General features: G+C 40.4%; 1 protein-coding gene across 6 annotated transcripts in view; it reads left to right on the forward strand.

Moving 5' to 3' along the window:
* C13H20orf196 (chromosome 13 C20orf196 homolog) overlaps window positions 1-24,760 on the forward strand; it is a 108,170-nt gene extending 83,410 nt beyond the window's left edge. For all 6 annotated transcript variants that reach the window (XM_005688172.2, XM_018057370.1, XM_005688171.3 and 3 more), the window contains one exon: window positions 23,846-24,760. In XM_005688172.2, the coding sequence (XP_005688229.2) occupies window positions 23,846-24,288 (443 nt within the window). In that variant the 3' untranslated portion in view covers window positions 24,289-24,760. The remainder of the gene's footprint in view (window positions 1-23,845) is intronic.

Consider the following 25,077-nt stretch of genomic DNA (forward strand, 5'->3'; position numbering starts at 1 on the left):
TCATTTTTATAAACTATAGCTAAATATTTTGATATTAGGCTTTTTAATGTCTCTGACAAAGTCTATGTGAAAATTGTTTCCACAAGCTATAAATGCACCTCGTTCTTTCTGTCTTCCCATTACGTCCTCTGCTCTAGCCACAGGGGCCTCTTGGCTGGTCCTCATCCTGGCTAATTAAACCTGCCCTCTTTCAGGGATTCTGCATTTGCCATTTCCTCTGTCTGAAACCCATCTGCCCCAGATATTCCTCTCTCATTGCATGTAGGGCTTCCCAGTTAAATGCCATTTCCTCAGAAAGGACTGTCTGGCTCTTTCTGTCTAAAACAGCCTCCTCATGGCCGTTTTGGAGATGAGTAGGTCCATCTCTGGAAAACCTAAATGAGTATCAGTCACCCTACATGAAGTCCACCAGTCTATAAGCCCTACCCATGGCAAGAGCTTCCAATTAGTATTTTAATACCTCACCCTTAAATTATGAACTCACAGCCAAAGATTAGCAGATATTTGTGGAAATCCTTCATCATAAAATGTAGAAACCAAGATGAATAAGAAACAAAGGACTCAGAAGAAAGCAATAATGATGGAGCAGAAGAAATCTGCAAAAAAATAAACCAAAGTGGGGTAGAGAAAATCATCATTGAAGTAAGACAGAAAACTTAGGAACGCAACAAGGGGGAGACCTGGGTCAACAGCCACGGAGCAGGCCTGGAGCCTGAGGGTGGAGAGCTGCTGAGGCAAGTGCTCAGCAGGCTGGGGAGCTGAGGCTGTTCTGCCAGGTGGACATGTGGAAGTTACCTGAGAGGCTCTTGGGGAGTGTGGGTAGCAAAGCAAGCAAATGCAAAAGAGGAATTACAAGCATAGAGATAGAAATATTGTACAATAAAGCAGTGACAACTTTATACAGTTATCATAACTTAAAACTCTAAATGTTGATTTAATTTTAAAACTGGGCATAATTGTATTTAGAGAACAAGGGAAGGTAAGTCTCTGCACAGGGGCATGTGTGTGATGGGGCCTAATGTCAACATATAGTGTCTTAAGACGGATAAGTTATCATATAGGATCATGTTCATTAGATATAAAAAGATCTTAAAAACCAGAAGGAACAGCAAATAGGAATGTAGACTCTGAGCAATGGGGAGGATGCTGAAGGAGACAGGAAGTATTGTTACTCATTGTCAGACTTTTAGCCTCATCTGACTTTTAAAAGCTCTGAGCCTATATTACTTTTAAAAACATAAAAATTAGGAATTAAAATATAAGTTTGAAGCAGCCCTGCTTCTGTGCACATGTCACTGATTCAGTCTGATGTACGTTTGATGAATGTGAATTCAGTCCAGTATCTCGCTGATGTCCTTGGCGGGTAGTCTCATTTGTTTAACCAAATCCATTTGCACTTGCACACAGAATAATTAATTCAGGCTCACTTTATTGGAAGTCATGCTGAAGACATTTATCATTTCTTTCTTTACCATGGAGATGGATAGGACTATGGCTCATGGTTGTTGAGGCTCTGTGCTCATTAAAGATGGAGTGGACGTATATGATACCAAACTGAACTTGTTAATTACTTCAGATTTAATGCTGTACCTTTGCCATGCACTTAATCTTCAGCAAATATTTACCCTTCCCAAACTGATTTGTAATTTATAACTTGTCATGTCAAATGAAGCATTTTCTGAATTAGTCTTTTTTTTTTTTTAATTACAATCTTTAAAAAATAGCTGACACACTATCCTTTGTGGGTAACTTTCAACATGTCCATCCTATGATTTGGAAATAACCCTTCTCACTCCTCTCAGCCTTAGTCCATACTTATTGATGTATTTATATTGGATACAGTTTAATGCTTTTATTCTGCCATCTGGGTCATTCTCATAGAGAGAAATGGATGGGTGGGTGACTAGATGGAGAGAGAGAGACAGAGAGGCAGACTGACAAACTGAACTGTGCTGAGAATGTGTGGAAATAAAGTATCAGATAACAGAGAATATACCACCAGCTTTAGTCTCAGGTTGTTAGTCTCAGGCTTCCTTGGGGGCTCAGTGGTAAAGAATGCCTGCAATGCAGGAGACCCACGTTCGATCCCTGAGTCAGGAAGAACCCCTGAAGAGGGGAATGGCTATCCACTCCAGTATTCTTGCCTGGAGAAACCTATGGACAGAGGAGCCTGGTGGGCTAAGTCCATGGGGCCTCAAAGAGTCAGACACAACTGAGCAACATTTCTTCCTCCTCCTCCCATGCCTTATTGGTCTTTGATTCCACTTCCTGAGTTTGAATCCTGGCCCTGCCACTTACTAGCTGTGTGTCTTTGACCAAGTTTCTTAATCTCTGTGCTTCAGTTTCATTATCTATTAATTAGCCCACTTAATGCCTATTCCAGCCTCCTCCTCGCATTATCTTTTGCTTTACACAGGGTTGGAAGTTTCCATTTCTAGATCTTTCAGCTAGTATTTTGGAGTTAGATCTGCTAATCAAATACATTCCCATAAACCTCTGAATTCAGGCCTAGATTATGTGGGAAGAGAGATGGGGCCTGGACCTTCATTTCATTTCTAGCTGGTGTGGATAATGGCAGAGGCAGCGTGGTTCTGAAACCAGCTGCTGTAGTAATAGCTTCCTGACTCAACAGGCAGCTTCCTGATTGAGAACTTCCAAATTGTAGCAGAAACTGAGTTTGGAGCAGCATTTGTAGCAGCAGTTTCCTGGTTTTTTAGGTTTCAGCAGCACCCTTGTCTGTCTAGTTCTGCTGAGTGATTTGAGGAGTAATTCCTAAAAGTTCATCTTGGAGTCAGTCTGTGCAGTTCTCCCAACAATATCATGAGCTGTGTTATACCTCTCTTTCTATTTAAGGTAGCCAAAGTGACTTATGTTGGCTGCAACTAAAGATCAGAAACAGTCACCTTCACTTATAGAGTTGTAATGAGGAGTGATAAGGCATTTAATGGACTTAAAACATGTAGCGTACTTAGTTGCTCAGTTATATCTGACTCTTTGTGACCCCACGGATTGTAGCCCACCAGGCTCCTTTGTCCATGGAATTTTCCCGGCTAGAATACTGGAGCAGGTTGCCATTTCCTCCTCCAGGAAATCTTCCCTACCAAGGGATTGAACCTGCATCTCCCGCATTGCAGGTGAATTCTTTACCACTGAGCCGCCAGGGAAACCCAAAACATGCGGCATGCCCCCCTCCCCCTTTTGACATTCTTAGAGCTTTTTTTGACCTCAATCAATGGTATACCTACAACCATGAATAACATAGATATTTATTAGTTTGTTGGTTCATTCATTCATATGTTTATTGAAACAGTTATTTGCTGGGTGGCTATTTTAATTAACACGTGTTCTAGGTGTCTTGGGGCAGCAGAACCCAACCAGACATTAAATGTTAAACATTAGAATCATCTGTGAATCTTTTTTTAAAAAACTTAATGTCTGTGCCACATTCAAGACTTATTGAAGACAGGGAGTGTGTGTGTGTGTGTGTAAATATTTTTTAAATACAGTGAAGTACATGAGTCTTTTGTGTTTCAGCTTGGTGGATTTTACATATGTAAAAAGAAAAAAAATATATATATATATACCCAATTAGCTACTACCTAGGTCAAGGTATAGGAAAACAGAAATGTGCATGAAAAATATATTGTGTGCATGGGATTTGTGGGGCTCCTTTTAAAAGGAGCTAAAGTTTCAAATACATTTGAGATTTTGCCACTCAGAGGTCAAAAAAGTAATTGTCTGGAATGACCAGTATAATGAGGTCATTTTCCTCCTTTTCCTTCTTCATTGTCAGGTACAAATTGGTACCCCATCCTAGGTTTATGAAGAAAGTTATTTCATTTGTATGTGAAGTGGAATAAATTTAAGAAGGACCTTAGGTAACAAAAAAGTCAATAAAGCTGTAAATGTTACCACTAATAACTTGTGAGTCATAACCTTTGACTCTGTTTATCTTCTTATGGTTGGCATAATTCATTGGCTAGCTAAAAGCAAGTTTACTTTCTTTTAAAAAATTATTTGTTTATTTACTTTTGTCTGCTCTGGGTCATGACCACTGTGCTTAGCTCTTCTCTAGTTAGATTGAACAGAGCTACTCTCTAGCTGCGGTGTGTGCTTGGGCATCTCATTGCAGTGGCTTCTCTTGTTGCAGAGCATAGGCTGCAGGGTGCGCAGGCCTCAGTAGTTGCTGCTGGCAGGCTCAGTAGTTGTGGCACATGGGCTTAATTGCCCCTCAGTGTGCCCAATGTTAGTTCCCTAACCAGGGATCAGGCTCACATCCCCTGTATTGGCAAGCGAATTCTTATCATTAGACCACCAAAAATATACTTTCTTAAAATTAAGCTATATTGCTTCTTTTATATGATCTCTTCAAAGAGAGTGAGTATCATGAAACAGTAAAAATAATTATTTTCCTTTTTTTCTAAAAGGATGCTTGGTCTGTAGGTCAGTGCACAATTAGTATTGTAATGCTGAGGGCGCGAGAGTAGCAGCATGAGCTGACTTAGGAAGATCAAGTTAGTAATTTTTGAAAAACATGAAAACAGTTGATTAGAGAGAGAGAAAATAACATCTGCAAAACGCTGTTAATAAAAGCATCTACATTTTTTAATAAAACCAACTAGAACTGCTTTGAAATGGAATGACTTTGCATAATTAACTCATTACAGAATGAAATTTTCAGGAAAGAAAATGTAGAGCCTAATAGATACAAGATAATATATTATCAAACTGCTAAGTCGCATCAGTTGTGTCTGACTCTGTGTGACCCCATAGACGGCAGCCCACCAGGCTCCCCCATCCCTGGGATTCTCTAGGCAAGAACACTAGAGTGGGTTGCCATTTCCTTCTCCAATGCATGAAAGTGAAAAGTCAAAGTGAAGTCGCTCGGTCGTGTCTGACTCTTAGCGACCCCATGGACTGCAGCCTACCAGGCTCCTCTGTCCATGGGATTTTCCAGGCAAGAGTACTGGAGTGGGGTGCCATTGCCTTCTTCAAGGCAAAAATAAAAATCCAAAAACCAGCCATAAAGAAAAGAGAGATTGCTTATAAATGAATGATAATTAAGCTGACTGTTGATGTCTCAGTAGCAGCAATGCAGGCAAGAAAGCAGTGGAATAATATCTTTTCTATTTAGCCTGCTTACAAAATATTGTGATTGTTAAATTTGAGAATTCATGCTTTTATCAGTTCTGAGACATTCTCACCCATTAACTCATTGTGCATTGCCTTTCTTATGTTTTCTCTATTATCTTTTTCTGAAATTCCAATTAGAACATCTCACTTTGACTTACATATCTCTTAATTTTCTTTTGTTTTGTTTTCTCCATCTCTTTGTCTCTCTGTGCTAAATTCTGACTAATATCTTCAAATCTGATTTCCATTTTGTAATTCTCCATCCAGCAGTGTCTAATCTTCTATTTTTACCCAGCTACTGAAGTATAAATAAATATTATTATAATTTTACATTTTTTCTAAGCTTTTAAACTTCTGTTTCTAATTTACCTGTTTATTTTTCACAGTCTCTTGTTCTTTAGTCAAATTGCCTATTCCCTATTTTATTTAACACAAGCATATTTATTTTATATTCTGTGCTAATTTTAATAATCTGTTTCCATGAGTTTCATTCCAGTGCTATTTATTCCCTCTCAATAAAGGTGCCTTGTTTCAATATGTTTTTTTTTTGAGTGTTGTTTTTGTTGTAAATTCGTATTCCATGGAACTTTATATATATTCCTTTTGCAATTTGGAGTTGAGAGTACAGTTTTCTAAGAGGATTTGCATTTGCTTTCTCCAAACATATGAGTGCACTTCAGTCTGGAACCATGTTAAAATATATACCTGGCTTAGAGGATTTTCACTACAAAATAGTCTCAACTCAGGCCACATATATATGTGAGGTCTGGCTCATGGTTATATCTCTAGCGAAATGGTTCTTTTTTTCTCTCCACTTAGAGCAAAGCCAAGACAGACAAGTTTTTTTTTTTTTTTTAAGTGTAATCCTTTTCTTTATTTTTATTTTTCATTTAAAATTTATTTTGGCCTCACTGCATATCATGTGGGATCCTAGTTTCCTGACCAGGGACTGAACCCATGTCCCCTGCAGTGGAAGCTCAGAGTCTTAACCACTGGACCACCAGGGAAGTTTCTACAACCCTTTTCAAGGCATATTTTTTTTCCTAGTTCATCTTTTCTCTGAGGGTGGAGCTACAGTACTCTCAGCCTTGTGCAGTGAGCTTCCTTTCAGGCCCCCATCTTGCTATGACCTAGGCTTTGGGTCCTGAATGCTGTGTGGACATTAAAACTGATGTACTAGGTTCTAGGTACCAGCTCAGGACTCACTTTCCTCTTGGAATACCCACTCTTATTTTCCTCTTGGTCTCTAAGGACTTTCTTTATTTTATCCTAACTCAGTCATGTGTTATAAGAGATTTTTTTAAAAGTTTTACCCAGCATTTTTAGACGTTTGGTCACAGGGACTATTTGCCACGTCCTTGTAAAGGCGGAAATTCAGTTCCATATTTGTACCTCCTAATCCTTGTCGAGCTCATGTTTCCATGTTAGAAACATTTTCTACACAAATACATCCTAAACCCCCACATCCCATATTTTCTGTCATTCAGTCAGCCTCAGCTTTCTGGGGCTTTCACTTCTATTTATAAGCATTTTCCGCATAGGTTGTATATTATACTATATAAATATTTTTGTTTGTGGCTTTTTTCCTATTTCTGCTGCGTTTCTTGTGTTCTCTGAAATTATTTGTTACATAAGAGAAGGCTCAAAGCTTTGCCTTGCTTAGATTTAGCTGTTAGTGGGGGAAGGAAGGAGAGAGAAGGAAATTAAGAAATATCTCTTATAATTGTTCTCACTGTATTTCCCAGTTTCATCTTCCTTTTTAAAATTTAAGTCATACTACATTTCTGAGTTAGCTGGGGGTCATTCTGTGAACTCAGATCATTTCTTCCCTAGTTTCTCAATCTTTTTTTTTTTTTTTAAGTAGCCTGTTTCTCTTTCTTCAATGTATTTATTAATATAAACTTTTCCCTGAAGTTCTTCACTTGATCTCCATCTATTTCCAAAACCACCCCCCCATGAGGCTCCCTGGAGGTTGAGTCATTTCAGTCCCACCCACACTCTGGGGCTGGTGCACCTTGGGGGACAGATGAGGGCTCCAGCAGCCTGAGCTTCTGTGTGTGACATGCCCACACGCTGAGACACCTGCTGTTCCCACCCACGATGGGATTGTGTTCACTTTGCATAGCATGCACTTGGGACCTCTCTGTAATCATAGTCCTACTGCTGTGAGATGGGCAATGTTTACTGATTCATCCCACTAATTCTGATGACAGGATAAAGCAGTAGATAAAAGTGATATTCCTTCTAGTCCAAAATGAATGCTTGTTTATTTGGACTTTGCTTATGATATTCATTTATCACTGCAGAGAAGACCTACAGCAGCATTTACAATTCACTTTTTAAAATCCTAGATGCTGGGACTTCACCGGTGGTCTAGTGATTAAGACTTTGTGTGTCCAATGTAGGGAGCGTGGGTTCGATCTGTGGTCAGAAAAATAAGATTCTACATACAGAGTGGCCAAAAGATAAAACACAACCCTAGATGCTAAATGACAAATAGCTTAATACTTACATGTAACAACTCTGCTGCTGGTATTACTCTTGTCACTGTGATAATTATAAAGTAGTAGTATATTTGTTGGACACTTACGGCACACTAGGTTTTTTCAAAATTTGTTGATTTATGGCTGTGCTGGGTCTTCGTTGCTATGCATGGAGTTTCTCTATTTCCAGCAAATGGGGCCTACTCTTTTTCACAGTGTGCAGCTTTCTCCTTGTGATGGCTTCTCTTGTTGCAGAGCACAGGCTCTAGGGCTCTTGGGCTCAGTAATTGTGGCTCACAAGATTAGTAGCCCCACAGCATGTGGAATCTTCCCAGACCAAGGACTGAACGCATATCCCCTTCTTTGGCAAGCGAATTCATAACCGCTGGACCACCAGGGAAGTCCCACACTAGGTTTTATACTGAAAGATTATTTAGTTCTTACAGTGGTCCTATGAGGCAGGAGCTGTTATTTCCATTTTACAGATGAGGACATGGAGATTCAGAGATGTTCAGTAACTTTCCCATGGTCACATACCCAGTAAGTGACCACGATAAGATTCAAATTCAAGTCTTCTAAATACAAAGTCCGCCTGTGTCTTGTCTGTCAGGACAAAAGCATTCAGATTTCTGATTATGAGCTTTTTTTTTTTTTTTTCCACAATAGCCAGAAATTAAAATCACATTAGCCTGTCCTTTAAGGTAGCAGATGTGAAAATATATGTACACTGAAACCATGCTGCCTGCCATTGCATAGAACTAACTTTGAAGTTCCCTTGTGGGAACTGCTTTTAGAACCAGCATGTGAAACATATGAAAAGTAGTTTCTTTTTGGAGATAAACCTTGTTTTTTAATCCAAGCCCTGTTACTCTGCATGATCACGTACATAGTTTATCAGTTTTTGTTCCTAATGCCTCTTGACATTTTCCAAAAAGCTAATTCTGTACTCTGAGGATAGAGATTTGCCACTAACAAGGACATACAGAAGAAGTTTCCAGAGCAAGTAAAGACATTTTCTAAAGAAACTCCAAAATGGTCTCAGCAACATCAACATTTTTAAATTAAGAGCTTACCCCTGCCTCCTAAGGTGATCACTTTGAAGAGGGAACATTCAGTGATATATTTACATACATAAATATGGTCTGGTCTGTTTACTTCCAATTCAGTCTGTCACTTCATAGATATGCTTGACTTTGATTTGATATAGAGTGAAATATGTTTACACAAGTATTTGTTGTTGTTTAGTCATGTCCTACTCTTTGCGACCCCATCAATTATAGCTTATCAGGCTCCTCTGTCCATGGAATTCTCCAGGCAAAAATACTGGAGTGGGTTGCCATTTCCTTCTCCAGAGGACCTTCCCAACCCCAGAACTGAACTCACGTCTCCTGTATTGCAGGTGGATTCTTGACTGCTGAGCTACCAGGGAAACCCTTTGCATAAACATGCATCTAACAAAAATACTGTTGTGTGTAGAGAAACATCAGACTTTCCTTGTCAGTCTCAGAAAGTCTTACTGGTGGTATCAGCAGTGGAACTGGCTCGGTTTTGGTAGGAATTCTGTTCCCCTTTAAATCTTACAATTAGGAAATACTGACTTGTGGATTTGGACAGATTGTGAGTAGGCCTGCCTTCTTCAAAGAAAACAGATCAGGTTTCTGCTTCTCTAGCAGAGGAGCATGATCTTCTTACTAAGTATGTCTCCAGCAACACTTCAAGCATCATTTTTAAAGTGCTTACTTTTTCTTACAGTGAAGGTTAAGGTCAAAGTTTCAAGCATCATTTTAATTAGCCACTCACATTTAAATTAACTCTGCTGAAATAAACAGCTATATTCAAAATAGTAATGTTGCTGTAGCAACCTTAATCCAAATCATTTGCTTTTCCTTTCTGTTCACAATTGTTCCTTACTAGCTAGGCCTGGACATGAAACAAATTTGCTGAAAATTCCCATGTAAATGAGGTTTTAAAATAGTTTGGGAGAGGAAAAATACTTAAAAACGATTGCTTTAAAATATACCTTGAAGCTTATAATTCCCAAAGGGTCCTGAAGAAGCTTAGGTCCCTTGTGTGATGGCCTCACCTGGTCATCTCATCTCAGGGTTCCTGGTACTCAGAATGTGGACGAGGTTGAGGGGTCATAGTTCTTTTTTCTTTTTGACAATACTCCTTGGAAGGAAAGTTATGACCAACTTAGACAGCATATTAAAAAACGGAGACATCACTTTGTCAACAAAGGTCTGTCTAGTCAAGGCTATGGTTTTTCCAGTGGTCATGTATGGATGTGAGAGTTGGACTATAAAGAAAGCTGAGCACCGAAGAATTGATGCGTTTGAACTGTGGTGTTGGAGAAGACTCTTGAGAGTCCCTTGGACTCCAACCAGTCCATCTTGGGAGATCAGTCCTGGGTGTTCATTGGTAGGACTGATTTTGAAGCTAAAACTCCAATACTTTGGCCACCTGATGCAAAGACCTAACTCATTTGAAAAGACCCTGATGCTGGGAAAGATTGAGGGCAGGAGGAAAAGGGGACAACAGAGGATGAGATGGTTGGATGGCATCACTGACTCAATGGACAAGAGTTTGGGTAGACGCCGGGAGTTGGTGATGGGCAGGGAGGCCTGGCATGCTGCAGTTCATGGGACATGACTGAGCGACTGAACTGAACTGAACTGAACATTGAAGTATAGTTGGTTTACAATATTGTGTTAATTTCTATTGTACAGCAAAATGTTTCAGTTATATATACACGCACACACACATATATATATTTAAATATTATTTTCCATAATGATTTATCTCATGATATTGAGTACAAGGACTTCTCTGGTTGTCTAGCGGATAAGAATCTGCCTCCCTATGAAGAGGACGAGGGTTCAATCACTGGTTGGGGAACTAAGATCCCACATGTCACGGGGCAGCTAAGGCTGTATACCACAATGAGAGAATCCTGCTTGCTGCAACAAAGACCCAATACAGCAAAAAAAAAAAAAAAAAAAAAGATATTGAATATAGTTCCCTGTACCTTGTTGTTATCCATCCAATATGTAATAGTTTGCCTTTGCTAACCGCAGACTTCCAGTCTATCCCTCACCCACCAGCCCATCCTTTGGCAGCCACAAGTCTGTTCTCTGTGTTTGTGGGGGCCACAGTTCTTGTTCCAGCTCTAGCTAAAATGTTTTGATCCAGAAAGTGAGGAGAGTTGAACCAGGTAACTCCCCATGGCTTTTCTAACAGTGAAAGGGTCAGGTTCTCCGTTCCAGTAACTTAATTGCTACTTAACAAAATATGATCCATTGGATCAGAGAAAAAGCAAGAGAATTCCAGAAAAACATACTCCTGCACCATTGACTATGTTAAAGCCTTTGACCGTGTGGATCACAACAAACTGTGGAAAATTCTTAAAGACGTGGGAATACCAGACCATCTCACCTGGCTCCTGAGAAACCTCTATGCAAGTCAAGAAGCAACAGTTAGAACCAGACATGGAACAGACTGGTTCCAAATTGGGAAAGGAGTACATCAAGGCTGTATATTGTCACCCTGCTTATTTAACTTATATGCAGATTATATCAGTGAAATGCTGGGCTGGATGAAGCATAAGCTGGAATCAAGATTTCTGGGAGAAATATCAATAACCTCAGATATGCAGATGACACCATCCTTATGGCAGAAAGTGAAGAGGAACTAAAGAGCCTCCTGATGAAGGTGAAAGAGGAGAGTGAAAAAGCTGGCTTAAAACTCAACATTCAAAAACTAAAGATCATAGCATCTAGTCCTATCACTTCATGGCAAATAGATGGGGAAGCAATGGAAACAGTGACAGACTTTATTTTATTGGGCTCTAAAATCACTGCAGATGGTGACTGCAGCCATGAAATTAAAAGAGGCTTCCTCCTTGAAAGAAAACCTATGACCATTCTCAGTTCAGTTCAATTCAGTTCAGTCGCTCAGTTGTGTCCAACTCTCTGTGACCCCATGAATCGCAGCATGACAGGCCTCCCTATCCATCACCATCTCCTGGAGTTTACTCAAACTCACGTCCATTGAGTCGGTGATGCCATCCAGCCATCTCATCCTCAGTCGTTCCCTTCTCCTCCTGCCCCCAATCCCTCCCAGCATCAAGGTCTTTTCCAATGAGACAACTTTTCGCATGAGGTGGACAAAGTACTGGAGCTTCAGCTTTAGCATCATTCCTTCCAAAGAACACCCAGGGCTGATCTCCTTTAGAATGGACTGGTTGGATCTCCTTGAAGTCCAAGGGACTCTCAAGAGTCTTCTCCAACACCACAGTTCAAAAGCATCAATTCTTCAGCACTCAGCCTTCTTTATGGTCCAACTCTTACATCCATACATGACTACTGGAAAAACCATAGCCTTGACTAGACAGACCTTTGTTGGCAAAGTAATGTCTCTGCTTTTCAATATGCTGTCTAGGTTGGTCATAACTTTTCTTCCAAGGAGTAAGCGTCTTTTAATTTCATGGCTGCAGTCACCATCTGCAGTGATTTTGGAGCCCAAAAGAATAAACTCTGACACTGTTTCCACTATTTCCCCATCTATTTGCCATGAAGTGGTGGGACCAGATGCCATGATCTTCATTTTCTGAATGTTGAGCTTTAAGCCAACTTTTTCACTCTCCTCTTTCACTTTCATCAAGAGGCTTTTGAGTTCCTCTTCACTTTCTGCCATAAGGATGGTGTCATCTGCATATCTGAGGTTATTGATATTTCTCCTGGCAATCTTGATTCCAGCTTGTGCTTCTTCCAGCCCAGCGTTTCTCATGATATACTCTGCATATAAGTTAAATGACCATCCTAGACACCATATTAAAAAGCAGAGACATTACTTTGCCAGCAGAGGTCTGTAGAGTCAAAGCTGTGGTTTTTCCAGTAGTCATGTATGGATGTAATAGTTGGACCATAAAGAAGGCTGAGCGCTGAAGAATTGATGCTTTTGAACTGTGGTGTTGGAGAAGATTCTTGAGAGTCTCTTGGACTGTGAGAAGATCAAACCAGTCAATTCTAAAGGAAATCAATCCTGAATAGTCATTGGAAGGACTGATGCTGAAGCTGATGTGAAGAGCTGACTCACTGGAAAAGACCCTGATGCTGGGAAAGATTGAAGGCAGGAGAAGGGAATGATAGAGAGCAAGATGGTTGGTGGCATCACTGACTCAATGGACGTGAGTTTGAGCAAGCTCCGAGAGATGGTGAAGGACAGGTAAGCCTTCACCTGGGGTCTACTGGGGTCTCCAAAGGGTCAGACACAACTGAGCGACTGAAAGAAAAGAAGAAAAGGCAATCCTCAGGCTAAGTCTCAGTCTCATAGTAAAGAAGAGAATTGTTAAGCATTTCTAGTATCTAAGCTTGTGGTTTCTAAATGTTGATTATGAATCATCTAGGGAGACTCTTGAACGCCCTACCTGGCTCATCATCACCATCAGTGGTCCTCATTGTGGCAAATGGTAGTTATATGAAAATGATTTTAATTAAGAAAAATAATGAGCCTGTTGGCCTTTTTTGTGTGTTCTATTTGCCAATCCCTTCATCAAGTGCCCTTGGAGACTTGGTACTGTCTTAATTTTTTTGTCTGGAAAATGAGATTCAATAAGCTGGATGTGTTCCTGGCCCCTGGATCATGACTTTTTATTAAATGGAGTAGAAATACAGTATCACTTCTTGGTAGTGATAAACTAACACCGAGAGTTGTTTTGCTTGGGAAGCAGGTTTGCGGTTAAAACAAAAACAGGACTTGAGGCTTTTCATGTAGTCTTTTTTTCATCCTCACATTTTTTAAAAAGTCTCCTTCAGTCTGGAAAAATCTGGTCTTGAGATTAATTGGAGAAAAGTCAGAAAAGATATTGTTTTCTTTGTAATTTTATAAGCCATTAAAAAGAAGACAGAAAAGAGACAAAAACTCGAAAGAAAAATGGTAAAGAACGTTAACAGACAGTTTACAGCAAGGAAACCCATATGAAAAGCAGCTCAGCATAGGAGTAATCAGGGAAATGTGAACCCAATAAGGAGATAGAGCTTGAAGCATCTGACAGTATCAGGGTTTGGCAAAGCTATGGAGAAACAGGAAAAGCTAGACAGCGCTGGTGGGACTGTAAATGTTGCAACCACTTGGGAAAGTGCTTTGGCAGGATCTAGTGAAATTGAAAACGCATGTTTCCTTCAACTCAGCAATTTCACTCCAGGATATATTTCCAGAGAAAGTCTCACAAGTACACAAGGGCTCACTAAGGCCAAGTTTGTGATAGTGAAAAATTAGACACAACCTACATGGCCTTCAGCAAGAGAATGGATGAAAAATAATGCAGTATATTCCCACATTAGAATACTATAAGGCAAAACTTCGTATCTTGAAAATGAAATTGATAAGACCATCACACATAAAGCAACACTCTGTCTTGCTTATGGATACTTATATATGTAAAGTTTAAAAATGGGCTGGAAGAAATCAGTTTCTATGTGGGAATTTCTACTTATATATCAACTTTAATTGAATTGTTTAATTCTTCTTTAGTAGGGAAAAAAGATTTGAAGCAAATATGTCATTAGGTAATTGTCAGTCTGGAGTGGTGTGAACTTGGATATTGTTGTTCTCTGTAATTTCAGAATTTAATCTCTTCAGAAAATTTTGAATTTTAATCTCTTCAGAAAAAATTTAAAATGACAAGATAAAAGTAAGATAGTTTATAAATCAGACAGTAGAGATTGACCTTTATTAATTGCTCTGGGCTTCTACTCTTAGGGCTGTTCACCTATGACACATATTTTTTTAAATCTTTTCAGCATTCATTTTATTTCTCAGTGGTTGCCATTTAGAGAACTCTGTTCTCTGCCCTTGGCATCTGTTGGGTGATTCATCCATGCTTTTACTTTCAAAAAGATAGAAATACAGACCTAGACTGTGGTTTCAAAAGCTCCTGACCACACCATCCATCCTTTGAAGTGTTAATTTGGATTAAATATCCTAATATCAGCATCTGCTTGCCTTTCCTTGAGTATGTGGTTTATGTCCCTTAAAGAAACAGTTTGCAGATTCTAAAATGTATAAGCCATCAGGCAAAAGGAGGCTTAAGCTTATGTTTTTCTGGTCATTAATTTTATGTTACTAATGAGATGGGGAATAATAATGCTGATGCTATTCCTTGAGGGGTGGGGGACAGCCAGATGAAACCAGAAAGAGGAATCTAAGCAAGTTGCTGATAGAGTAGAGTAAACTGAAGCCCTTCACTTGCAGGGCAGTAATCAAAATTTCTTGGACAGCAAGTGGGTAGGAAAAATACCAGGTGTGAAAAAGCAGGGGTAGAAAAAGAGGATTTTCTTAGAATACAGTAGAACAAATCCACAGAAGGTTTAGTAAAAACAAACAAACAAAAAATCTGTAGGTACATTATTTATACCACACTGGGGTTATTTCCGGCATCAAAACTCAACCCTCCCCTACCTTCCCCCAGGTGTGTGTGGTGGAATGTCTCACTGTTGACCAAGATATATCTGCCCCTTCCTCCAGCATCAGCTTAGAAGTGTAATATATCATGATTCATATGTTCATATAGTGGATTTTGTAATCCAGGGCCCTTTTGAGAGTGAAAAAGGATACCATTAATAAGTAATTGAGAGAGCAGGCACAAACTGAGGTTTTCTGAGCAAACATCCCAGTCACCCTAGTGAATACTGGTCACCATAGTAATACACACATTTACATGTACATTTGAAAGTAAAACTCATCAAATATAACGAAACGTCAGAACTTTTAAAATGTATCTACCATGTGCTTGGCCGTGGTGATACAACAGATAATGAGAGTGACAAAAAACCTTGAGTAGGAGAAGATCGACAGTAAACAAACAAAGCATGTATTATTAGAGGCTGTTAGGTTTATATGGAAACTGCAAGACAGGCAAGGGAAATAGGGACAGCTAGGATCTAGGAAGCGAAAGAGATACAGTTTTAAATAGTGTGCTCCAGAAAAGTGTGGCAGACTGAATTCTTGTTCACCAGTAATCTCTTTCTCTCCCTATAGCAGAATTTTTCTTCCTCATTCTTTTGAAATCAGGTTTGGCCATAGAATTTAGCATTGGCATTGATACATGAACAGAAATGACAGTGCCCTCTCAGTGGCTGCCCTACCATGCTCTGTTCCATCTGCTGCCATCACTAAGCAATGTATCACCATGGCCAAGCACATGGTAGATACATTTTAAAAGTTTTGATGTTCTAGGGTAAGGGCAAGGATGATACAGATCCGCTAGTAGTATGACAGAGTGCAAGTAGTAAGAAATAATCATTTGGTGTTTTATGAGATTTGGGATGTGCTTGTTATGTAGCATAACCTAGGCCACCCTAGGCCACTAATGCAGAAGGCCTCACTGAGAAGGTAGCAAACATCTGAACGGAGAACTGATGGTGGTGTGGAAACCGATTGTGCAGATATGTGGAACAAGCATATTCCATGGGGAGGAATAGCAAGTGCAAAGGTTTTGAAGAGGGGACCTTCTTTTCTTATTTAAAAAAATATATATTTATTTATCTGGCTGCACCAGTCTTAGTTGCAGCATGCAGAATCTTTGTTGCTGCCTGTGGAATCTTTAGTTGCAGCGTGTGAACTCTTAGTTGCAGCACATGGGAACTAGTTCCCTGGTCAGGGATTGAACCTGGATCCCCTGCATTGGGAGCATGGAGTCTTAGCCACTGGACCACCAGGGAAGTCTTGGTTTTGAGGGGGAGCACTCTTGATATGCACAAGAATCAGGAAAGAAGTCAGGATGCAGAGGTTTGATGCACCGGTTTTATTTCCCTGAGGTCTGTAGGGCTGGACGTAGGACTTGTTCTTATCTATCCAGTGATCCTGCTCACTTCTCTTTTCCTCTGTAGAGTATGGAGTGAGGCAGCAAGAATGAGAGGAAAGAAGAGGATATAAAGAAAGGAAAAGTAAGTGAGGTTTGGAGCAGGAAGATGCAGCTTAACAGGGGGTGCTCCAGATCTTTGGGCCACAGCCCTGATATACTAAAATTGGTAGGTCACCCATGTAGGGACATTGGGAGGCCTCTGACTGCTGTAATGAAGGAGATGAGTCAGCGCATCCAAAGTGTGCTAGTGAGTGACCACCCCTCACCAGGACGTGTTCCCCTTCTCCCATTCTCCTTGTTCTCATGCTTGTGACTTTTTCTTAGAGTCACATGGAACCCAGGGAGCCTCCAACAAACAAACGGAGGTAACAGAGCTACCCTTAGGAGTGCCTGCAGCACCCTGAGAAAGGGGCAGCTCCCCCAGCCCCTGCCCAAGCAACACAGGAAATTATACAAACCACATAGTCCATCTTTCTTTAAATCCTGATCATTCTCCATATTTTTATTAAGTGTTAGGTTAGATTTCTGTCAGCTCTGTACAGCCTTGAAGCCACAGATCCTCCCAATTAGCAGTTGCTGGTAAAAGAAACTCTGGACAAATAAGGCAGAGTAGGCGGCTATTGATGCTTCTGCATGGAGGAGGCAGAGTTCTAAATATCAAATCCATCTAAAAGAAACTTAAAAGTTGAAGGCTAAAATGTTTCACAGAGATAAAAATACCACTGTGCATTTATCAACCGCAGAAGTAGTAGCCTTGGAAGATTTACTGGGAGAAACTCTCATTAAATATCTGGCTTTCTGAAGGCTAATGGCATTAATCTCAGAATACAACCATTAATCTCAAACGCTCCATGCTAATTGATTGTCTTGGATTACTAAACTCAAACAGTATCTATAACTCCTAAAGATATAAAAGTAGTTTTTGGGTCTATAAGAATCTTAAATATCTGTATATTATCACTACTCTCTTCGGTCAAAGAAAATTTAACAATTTACCTCTGGTAGATAGTTGCCCTGGAAGCAGTGCATGCAAAAGCACTGTGATGTCAAGCCCCACCCTTCCTGCTTTCTTCTTTCAAATCCTAAAGAAATCTATTCACCATGGAAAGCATATTGAAATAGAAAGGGAAATTCCACCCAATTTATATAACACTAGAATTATTAGGATTGGGGCCCTCACTGAGAAAATAAAAAGCCATCTCAAAGCCTTGGAGGGAAGGAATGCATGGTGCAAACAGGTGACCCCCCTAGAAGGCATTCACTATGCAGGTATCAATAGCAAAAATGCCTTGGAGAGCTCAAGGCAAATCAATCTGTTACAACTCTGTGGGATTCAGCATTCAGTTCCCACTCCTTCCAGAATCCTTTGAGCCAGTGTCACTCCCTGGGACTGTAGGGCATTACTGGGATTTGGGGGAAGGATGATTCTCTGATATATGGGATCTTCCATGCGCTGTAGGACATTTACATCCTTGATCCCACTCACTAAATGCAAGTAACACTTTCCAGGCACTGACACAAAAGCATCCCCAGTCTGTCCCTAGAGTAGACATTTCTATCCCCAGTTGAGAGCCCTACAAGTCTGAGCTCTAGCAACGGGTAGAATAAGGTAGGGTTTGAATATAGCTGTGAGGACGCTCCACTGAGCAGCAGTTGACCAGGTTATCAGATATCCATCTTCTGTCTGTGTGTAGATACATCAGGAAAAGAAGTGACTGCCTTGGTATACTGGTGAAGAAACAGTAATATGTCCAAAAGTTCATCACAGCCACATGATTAAAGAAATGACTTTGTAGTCAGTGGTAAAGCAAATTTTTAAAGGAAATTAAAGTCTGAAATGAACTAGAAGCAGTGTTCAAAAGAACTTATATAGTAAATAACTCAATCCATATTGTCATTACTCTTCTGGAAAGGGGAAGGAGGGTCTCTTTGAAGATGAGTTGCCAGCTGCTTGACATATGCCTGAAAATAGAGATGACAGGCTAGGTTTTTAGGTTCTTCCATGGACACTGAATTTCAAAAATTAAATGAAACATAAAAACGAAACACAGATGAGAAGTTTTAAATCTGCATATCCAAGTTATTGACCCGGAGAAGGCAATGGCAAGCCACTCCAGTACTCTTGCCTAGAAAATCTCATGGACAGAGGAGCCTGGTGGGCTGCAGTCCATGGGGTTGCTGAGTCGGACACGACTGAGTGACTTCACTTTCACTTTTCACTTTCATGCATTGGAGAAGGAAATAGCAACCCACTCCAGTATTCTTGCCTGGAGAATCCTATGGGGGAGCCTGGTGGGCTGCCATCTATGGGGTCACACAGAGGCGGACACGACTGAAGCGACTTAGCAGCAGCAGCAAGTTATTGACCAGCTATTTAATAAGTACACACACTACTACCTGGAGTGTCACTGCGTAGCTCTCCTTCTCTCCCCACTTCTTCGCATTGACCCTCCCCAGGCCCTGGCTTCCTGCCTTTTCCCCCAGGATGAGATCATCTGTGGGAAAGAAGGTGGAAAGGGACACCTCACCGTGCCATGGTGGGATCCTTCCCTATTCCCTTTCCCCTCACCTCTCTAATGGCAGTACATTTGTTAGGCAACTATATTTGCCAATCCCTGGACTAAGGCTTTTATGATTGTTTTAATTTTATAGTAGGCTACCCAAAGAAATTTTAACAATTATTCCTTCAGAGGTTTGTTTTAATTTTTTTTTCTTGAAACAATCTCAAACTCATAGAAATTTGCAAGTATGATATAAAGTTTTGTTTTTCATGATTTGAAAGTATGTTGCCAACTTGTTGCCCACCACCTCTGATTTTCCTGCAAATAAGGACATTGTCCTACAAAGTCCAATGAAACCATGAAAATCAGAAAAGTAACATTAACTCGTTACTACCATCTAATCCCCAGACTCCATTCAAGGGGCCCAAGAATGTTCTGCAAAAGGAGCCAGAGGAAATCCCATGCTACATTTAGTTGTCCTGTCTCTGTAGCCTCCTTCAGTCTGGAACAGTTGCTCAGCCTTTCTTTGGTTTTCATGAGCTTGGCACTTCGGAAGAGTACAGGCCATTCATTTTATAGAATTTCTCTTGATTTGGTTTTGTCTGCCGCTTCGTCATAATTGTTTTAGGTGCTACACCTTTGGCAGGACTATCCGAGAAGTGATGCTGGGCCTTCTTGTTCACCGGATCAGGTCACACATGATTTTGATTTGTCCTGTTACTGATGTTGCTCTTAGATCCCCTGTGTAGGGTGATACTTGCCATGCTTCTCTACTATATATAAAGTTATTCTTTTTCCTTTCATAACTAATAAGTATCTTATGGGGAGGTACTATGAGCTGTAAATAGCCTGTTTCTCATCAAACTTTCAGTTGTTTTATGGATTCATGTTCCGGGCTTATACTTCCCTGCCACCAACCTGGAATCAGCCATTCTTCAAGGTGCTTTGCATGTATTATCTTAGTCAGTTCTCACAACATGAGAATCATGAGCTGATAACTGGTAGTATTTCCATTTTTCACATGAAGAGACTGAGTCTCAGAGATGTTAAGTAATTTACTCAGTGTTTACACAACTTGAACTTGGCAGAGAAGGGATTTGAATTTGGGTCTACTTGACTTTAGAAACAGTGTTATGAATCACTCTGCTTTAGATGATTCCAAACTTTCCACTCTGTCTATTCACATCACCTTCCACATTATAGAACCTATTGATCTATATGGATAAGAAAGTTGCTATTGGAAAGTGTGTTTAGCATTCCAAGTCGGGTGGCTAGGAAGTCCTCTCCTGCTGTTTTTCTGACACTAGGACCAGAAAGAAGCCAGCTTCTGCCTCCCTCACTTTCCCCCCATCCAGGAGGCTGCAGTTAAGTAAGGGGCTTATTGGGGGGAATTTAGGCAGAAGTTTTGGACATATCAACAACAAAGGAAATTTCTTTTTCTTTTTTAAAAATTATATTTTATTTTTTATGATTGAGGGGCCTGGGACATAGTTTTAGGCTTGCTGAAATCCAGTGTAATGGACATACCATCTCTGCCACTAAATTCTTTGAAAAGCCATGGTCTCTGTTGTCTGTCCCAGTAATCTGTCTGGCCACTCTATGAATTCCCTCTCCTTCTGCCTCCATGCTGGGTCTCAGGCTGCTAAAGATATAGCCAACTAGTAGAGGAGGATATTGACAGCAGCCATGGAGTTGTTTAGTTTCTGCTGCTTCTTGCCACATGGCCTTGTTCACTAACCCCCCTCCTGTTTCCATGGTCTCTGATTGCTGGTCCCTTCATGTAACCTCCAAAGAGGCACCCATCACTATTTCTGCTACATGCTGATCCTTCCCTAACACTGCATTTGTCCTTTGTATCCACACTGTCCCCAGTCAATATCATCCCATCTTTGTGTATTTACAACACACACACACACACACACACACACACACACACACACACACACACACACATCCTGTAAGTATTTTCCTGTTGTTTGATGTCTAGAGGTATGTCTTCTCTTTCTAATTGAGGTCCATTTGAAGTGTGAGTCTCAGGTGAAGGCCATGGTCTTCAGTATCATCTGTGTATTTTGTAGCAACTTGTAATGGGTTACCCTGATATCATTAGATTGCTCTTAAATGTGTGTTGAATCAGTGGATGCTTGTCCACATGTGGCCCTGCATGTGTCTCTCAGAATTTATGTCCACATTCTTTTTGTATACTCTAATGCTTTGGATTATACTTTCCATTCCCTGTATTACCATAGAAGTTCTTGGAGAGAGATCATTTAGTAAAACTTTTGTTTTATAGACGAGAAAGCCAAAGCTCAGTAAGATGTCATGTCTACCTGGTAGGAAAACTAGAGTCAAAACATCAAATCCTGCCTCCTTTTCTAAAACTTCACCCAGTATGTTGTTCAACTTTCTTCATCTTTAGCAAGTACAAATATTTTTATTAAAACTATTAATTGAGTTAGCAAGGGTAGGGTGTGTGTGAAATTAAAGCTAGTAATTTAATAAAGCTTATGTCATAGTGAAAAAAGGAAACTATATTTTGATTTAAAGTATGAAATTTTAAAGAATAAAACTGCTAGCTGTATAAGGGATTCTGCAACTTGCAAATTAATTTTTTGTATAAAGTCTTTTCTAGAACACATCAATAGGAACATTGTTTCAAATGACCGAAAGGATTCCCATGTTAAGAATTAGGATGTCCAGAGAGGAACAGGTTAGATCAAGAACTAAGATTTGTCTTTAGATCTGGTTTCTTCTTTATTATTAAATCACTTTGTTTATTTGTTACCCCTCCTTTAAAAAGCACAAAAATGGTAACTTTAATTTAGAGGTAAAGAGTCTAAAGGATTCTTATAGGGAGTAGAAAAGAAAATGTCTGAACTGTATAAAGGCCCAGAACTGTATGTTAGGGGCCATTGCTGTGTTTATGCCATGAATTCCTTTGGCATCTGGTGTAGCTTCTCAACTTCTCAGAATAATGTTTTTAAATGTATGAATTAAAATATGTAGGATTACTAAGGAAAAAATATTGAAATATTAAAACATTTAAAGAACAAAGATATGATATTGTAATCAATATATAATGCTTTTTATTAACACTTATATAATAAGATCCAGTATCAGAAGTAATAACTATGGTGATTTCAGGGCAGTGTGTCTTCGACTACTCAGGCTGCCATAACAAAGTACAATCAACTGGGAGGCTCACACAAAAGAAATGCGTGTATCTTCTCGTGGTTCTGGAGGCTGGAAGCCTGAGATCAGGGTGTCAGCATGGACTTTCCTTCTTGCTTACACACCTTTTCATTGTGTGCTTACATGCTCACATATCCTTTCCATGGTTCTTGCACATGGGGGCGGGGAGAGGGTGGGAAGGGGAGAGAGAGGGATCTCTTCCTCTTCTTATAAGGCCTTCAAGTCCTGTCTGATTAGGGCCTCACCCTTATGACTTAATTTAACCTTAATAACCTTAAAGCCTCATCTCCAATTACAGTCACATTAGGGATTAGGCCTTCAACATATGAATTCTGGAGGGACAGTTTGGTCCATACATAGTGATAAGCATAAGTGATATTTTAAAACATCTTCAACAAACTTTAATATGAAATAAAAATAGCTGTGATCTGTTGGTAACAGAGTCACAGAAGCTGCTGCTAATAAGTTTGTTGCCTACATTCTTTATGGAAGGAAATTCTTAATTTCAGGTAGAGGTTAATGAAAATAAGGTTTTTCCCCCATTCTAGTTCATAAACACCCTGAATTTCTATATAAGGACTCCCAGGTTAAGAGCCCCTGCCTGATACATGCAAGTAAGATATTCTTATTTTGAGGAAATGAGTGGCATAATCCCTAGATAGTGGGAACAGATTCTGAAATCAGGTTATTCTATTCATTGCCAGTTACCAAGGAACAGTTCAGTTCAGTTGCTGAGTCATGCCCAACTCTGCAACCCCATGGATTGCAGCACTCCAGGCCTCCCTGACCATCACCCTCTCCCGGAGCTTGCTCAAACTCATGTCCATTGAGTCAGTGATGCCATCCAACCATCTCATCCACTGTCGTCCCCATCTCCCACTGTTTTCAACCTTTCCCAGCATCAGGGTCTTTTCCAATGAGTCAGTTCTTCACATCAGGTGGCTAAAGTATTGGAGCTTCGGCTTCAGCATCAGTCCCTCCAATGAATATTCAGGACTGATTTCCTTTAGGATTGGCTGGTTCGATCTCCTTGCAGTCCAAGGGACTCTCGAGATTCTTCTCCAACACCACAGTTCAAAAGCGTCAGTTTTTTGGCACTCAGCTTTCTTTATGGTCCAACTCTCACATCCATACATGACTACTGGAAAAACCATAGCTTTGACTCTGTAGACGTTTGTCAGCAAAGTAATGTCTCTGCTTTTTAATATGCTGTCTAGGTTGGTCATAGCTTTTCTTCCAAGGAGCAAGCGTCTTTTAATTTCATGGCTGCAGTCACCATCAGTAGTGATTTTGGAGCCCAAGAAAATAAAATCTGTCACTGTTTCCATTGTTTCCCCATCTATCTGCCATGAAGTGATGGGACCAGATGGCATGATCTTCAGTTTTTGAATGTTGAGTTTTAAGCCTACTTTTTCAGTCTCCTTTTTCACTTTCATCAAGAAGCTCTTTAGTTCCTCTTCACTTTCTGCCATAAGGGTGGTGTCATTTGCATATCTGAGGTTATTGATATTTCTCCCAGCAGTCTTGATTCCAGCTTGTGCTTCATCCAGGACCAAGGAACAGTGAGTATGTTAACTCAAATGTTATATCAAATGAAATATCGTTTGCTCTTGCCTTGCTTTCTGATATTTTAAAATATGTGTTTGACGATTGGAATGTGTTTTGTCTTGCAGACAGCAGTAACCTAAATACTGAGCAAAATGATTCCTGGACCTCTGAGAACTCCTGGCTTTACCTTTCTGTGAAGGGCCAACCAGAAACCAAGGAAGAGGATGATGGTCTTCGGAAATCTCTGGATAAATTCTATGAAGTGTTTGGCAATCCACAGCCAGCCTCTGGAAATTCACTCTCCACATCTGTCTGCCAGTGCCTGTCTCAGAAAATCAATGAACTGAAGGACCAGGAGAACCAAAAGTATACCCTCCGCAGTTTTCAAATGGCTCGGGTCATCTTCAACCAGAATGGCTGCTCCATCTTACAGAAACATTCTAGGGACGCCCATTTCTACCCACTCAGAGAAGGAAGTACGTCTCTACAGGATGAAAAGCTGACCCCAGGACTTTCAAAAGATATTATTCATTTCCTCTTGCAGCAGAACTTGATGAAAGACCAGTAACTGATGCCTGGTGGTGAGAGCAGGTGTATGGGGGCAGGAGGAGGGTATCCCTGTGGCCAGTACCATTGGTGCGTCACCCAGAACCCATCACGTCTCTTGCCAGCTTGGTGTGCCCAGCCCCCAGCTAAGTGCTTTGCAGGCCAAGGCTGGCATCTGTGATCTGATCCTGGAGCCAGTCCAGTCCAAATGGAGAGCTGGCAGTGTCTGGTGGTTTTATTGCCTTCAGGCCATCCCTTTGACCTAAGGCCAGTGACCAAGTGGTTTGGGAGTTTAAAGGTCCATCTTCCTTCTTTCCAGGAAGGACATGCTCTGAGGCACCATTCAAGTACAAGAGCTCCCCTCCTGGTCAGATCAAAGCTGGGGTTTCACTATCTCACCCTTTCATGGCTCCTTCCTTTCCCCACCCTCCTTCTCTCATTCAATTACTGGTGTCTCCTGGGAGTATTTCCATAATAAATCTCCTATACCTGCACCCTTGACTCAGAGTCTACTTCTGGAAGAAACTGACCTAAGAGAACAGGCTTCCATTGATGAGTTTTGGAGTTTTCTTTTTTTTTGGCCCCACTGACTAGGGATAGAACCTGGGCCCCCTGCAGTGGGAGTGTGGAGTCCTAACCACTGGACTGCCAAAAAGTCCCTTGATTTAGTTTTTTTGAAGGGTACAAAGCCTTATGCTGAATCAAATATAAGAATTCAATCAAGCTGTAAAACTGTGACCATGTGATGAGAACGTGTGTCCCCAAATAATTTAAATATGGTTCCAAAAGGTGCATCACATCTTAATCATAA

This window comes from Capra hircus, chromosome 13, assembly GCF_001704415.2.
Source record: "Capra hircus breed San Clemente chromosome 13, ASM170441v1, whole genome shotgun sequence".
Lineage (NCBI taxonomy): Eukaryota > Metazoa > Chordata > Mammalia > Artiodactyla > Bovidae > Capra > Capra hircus.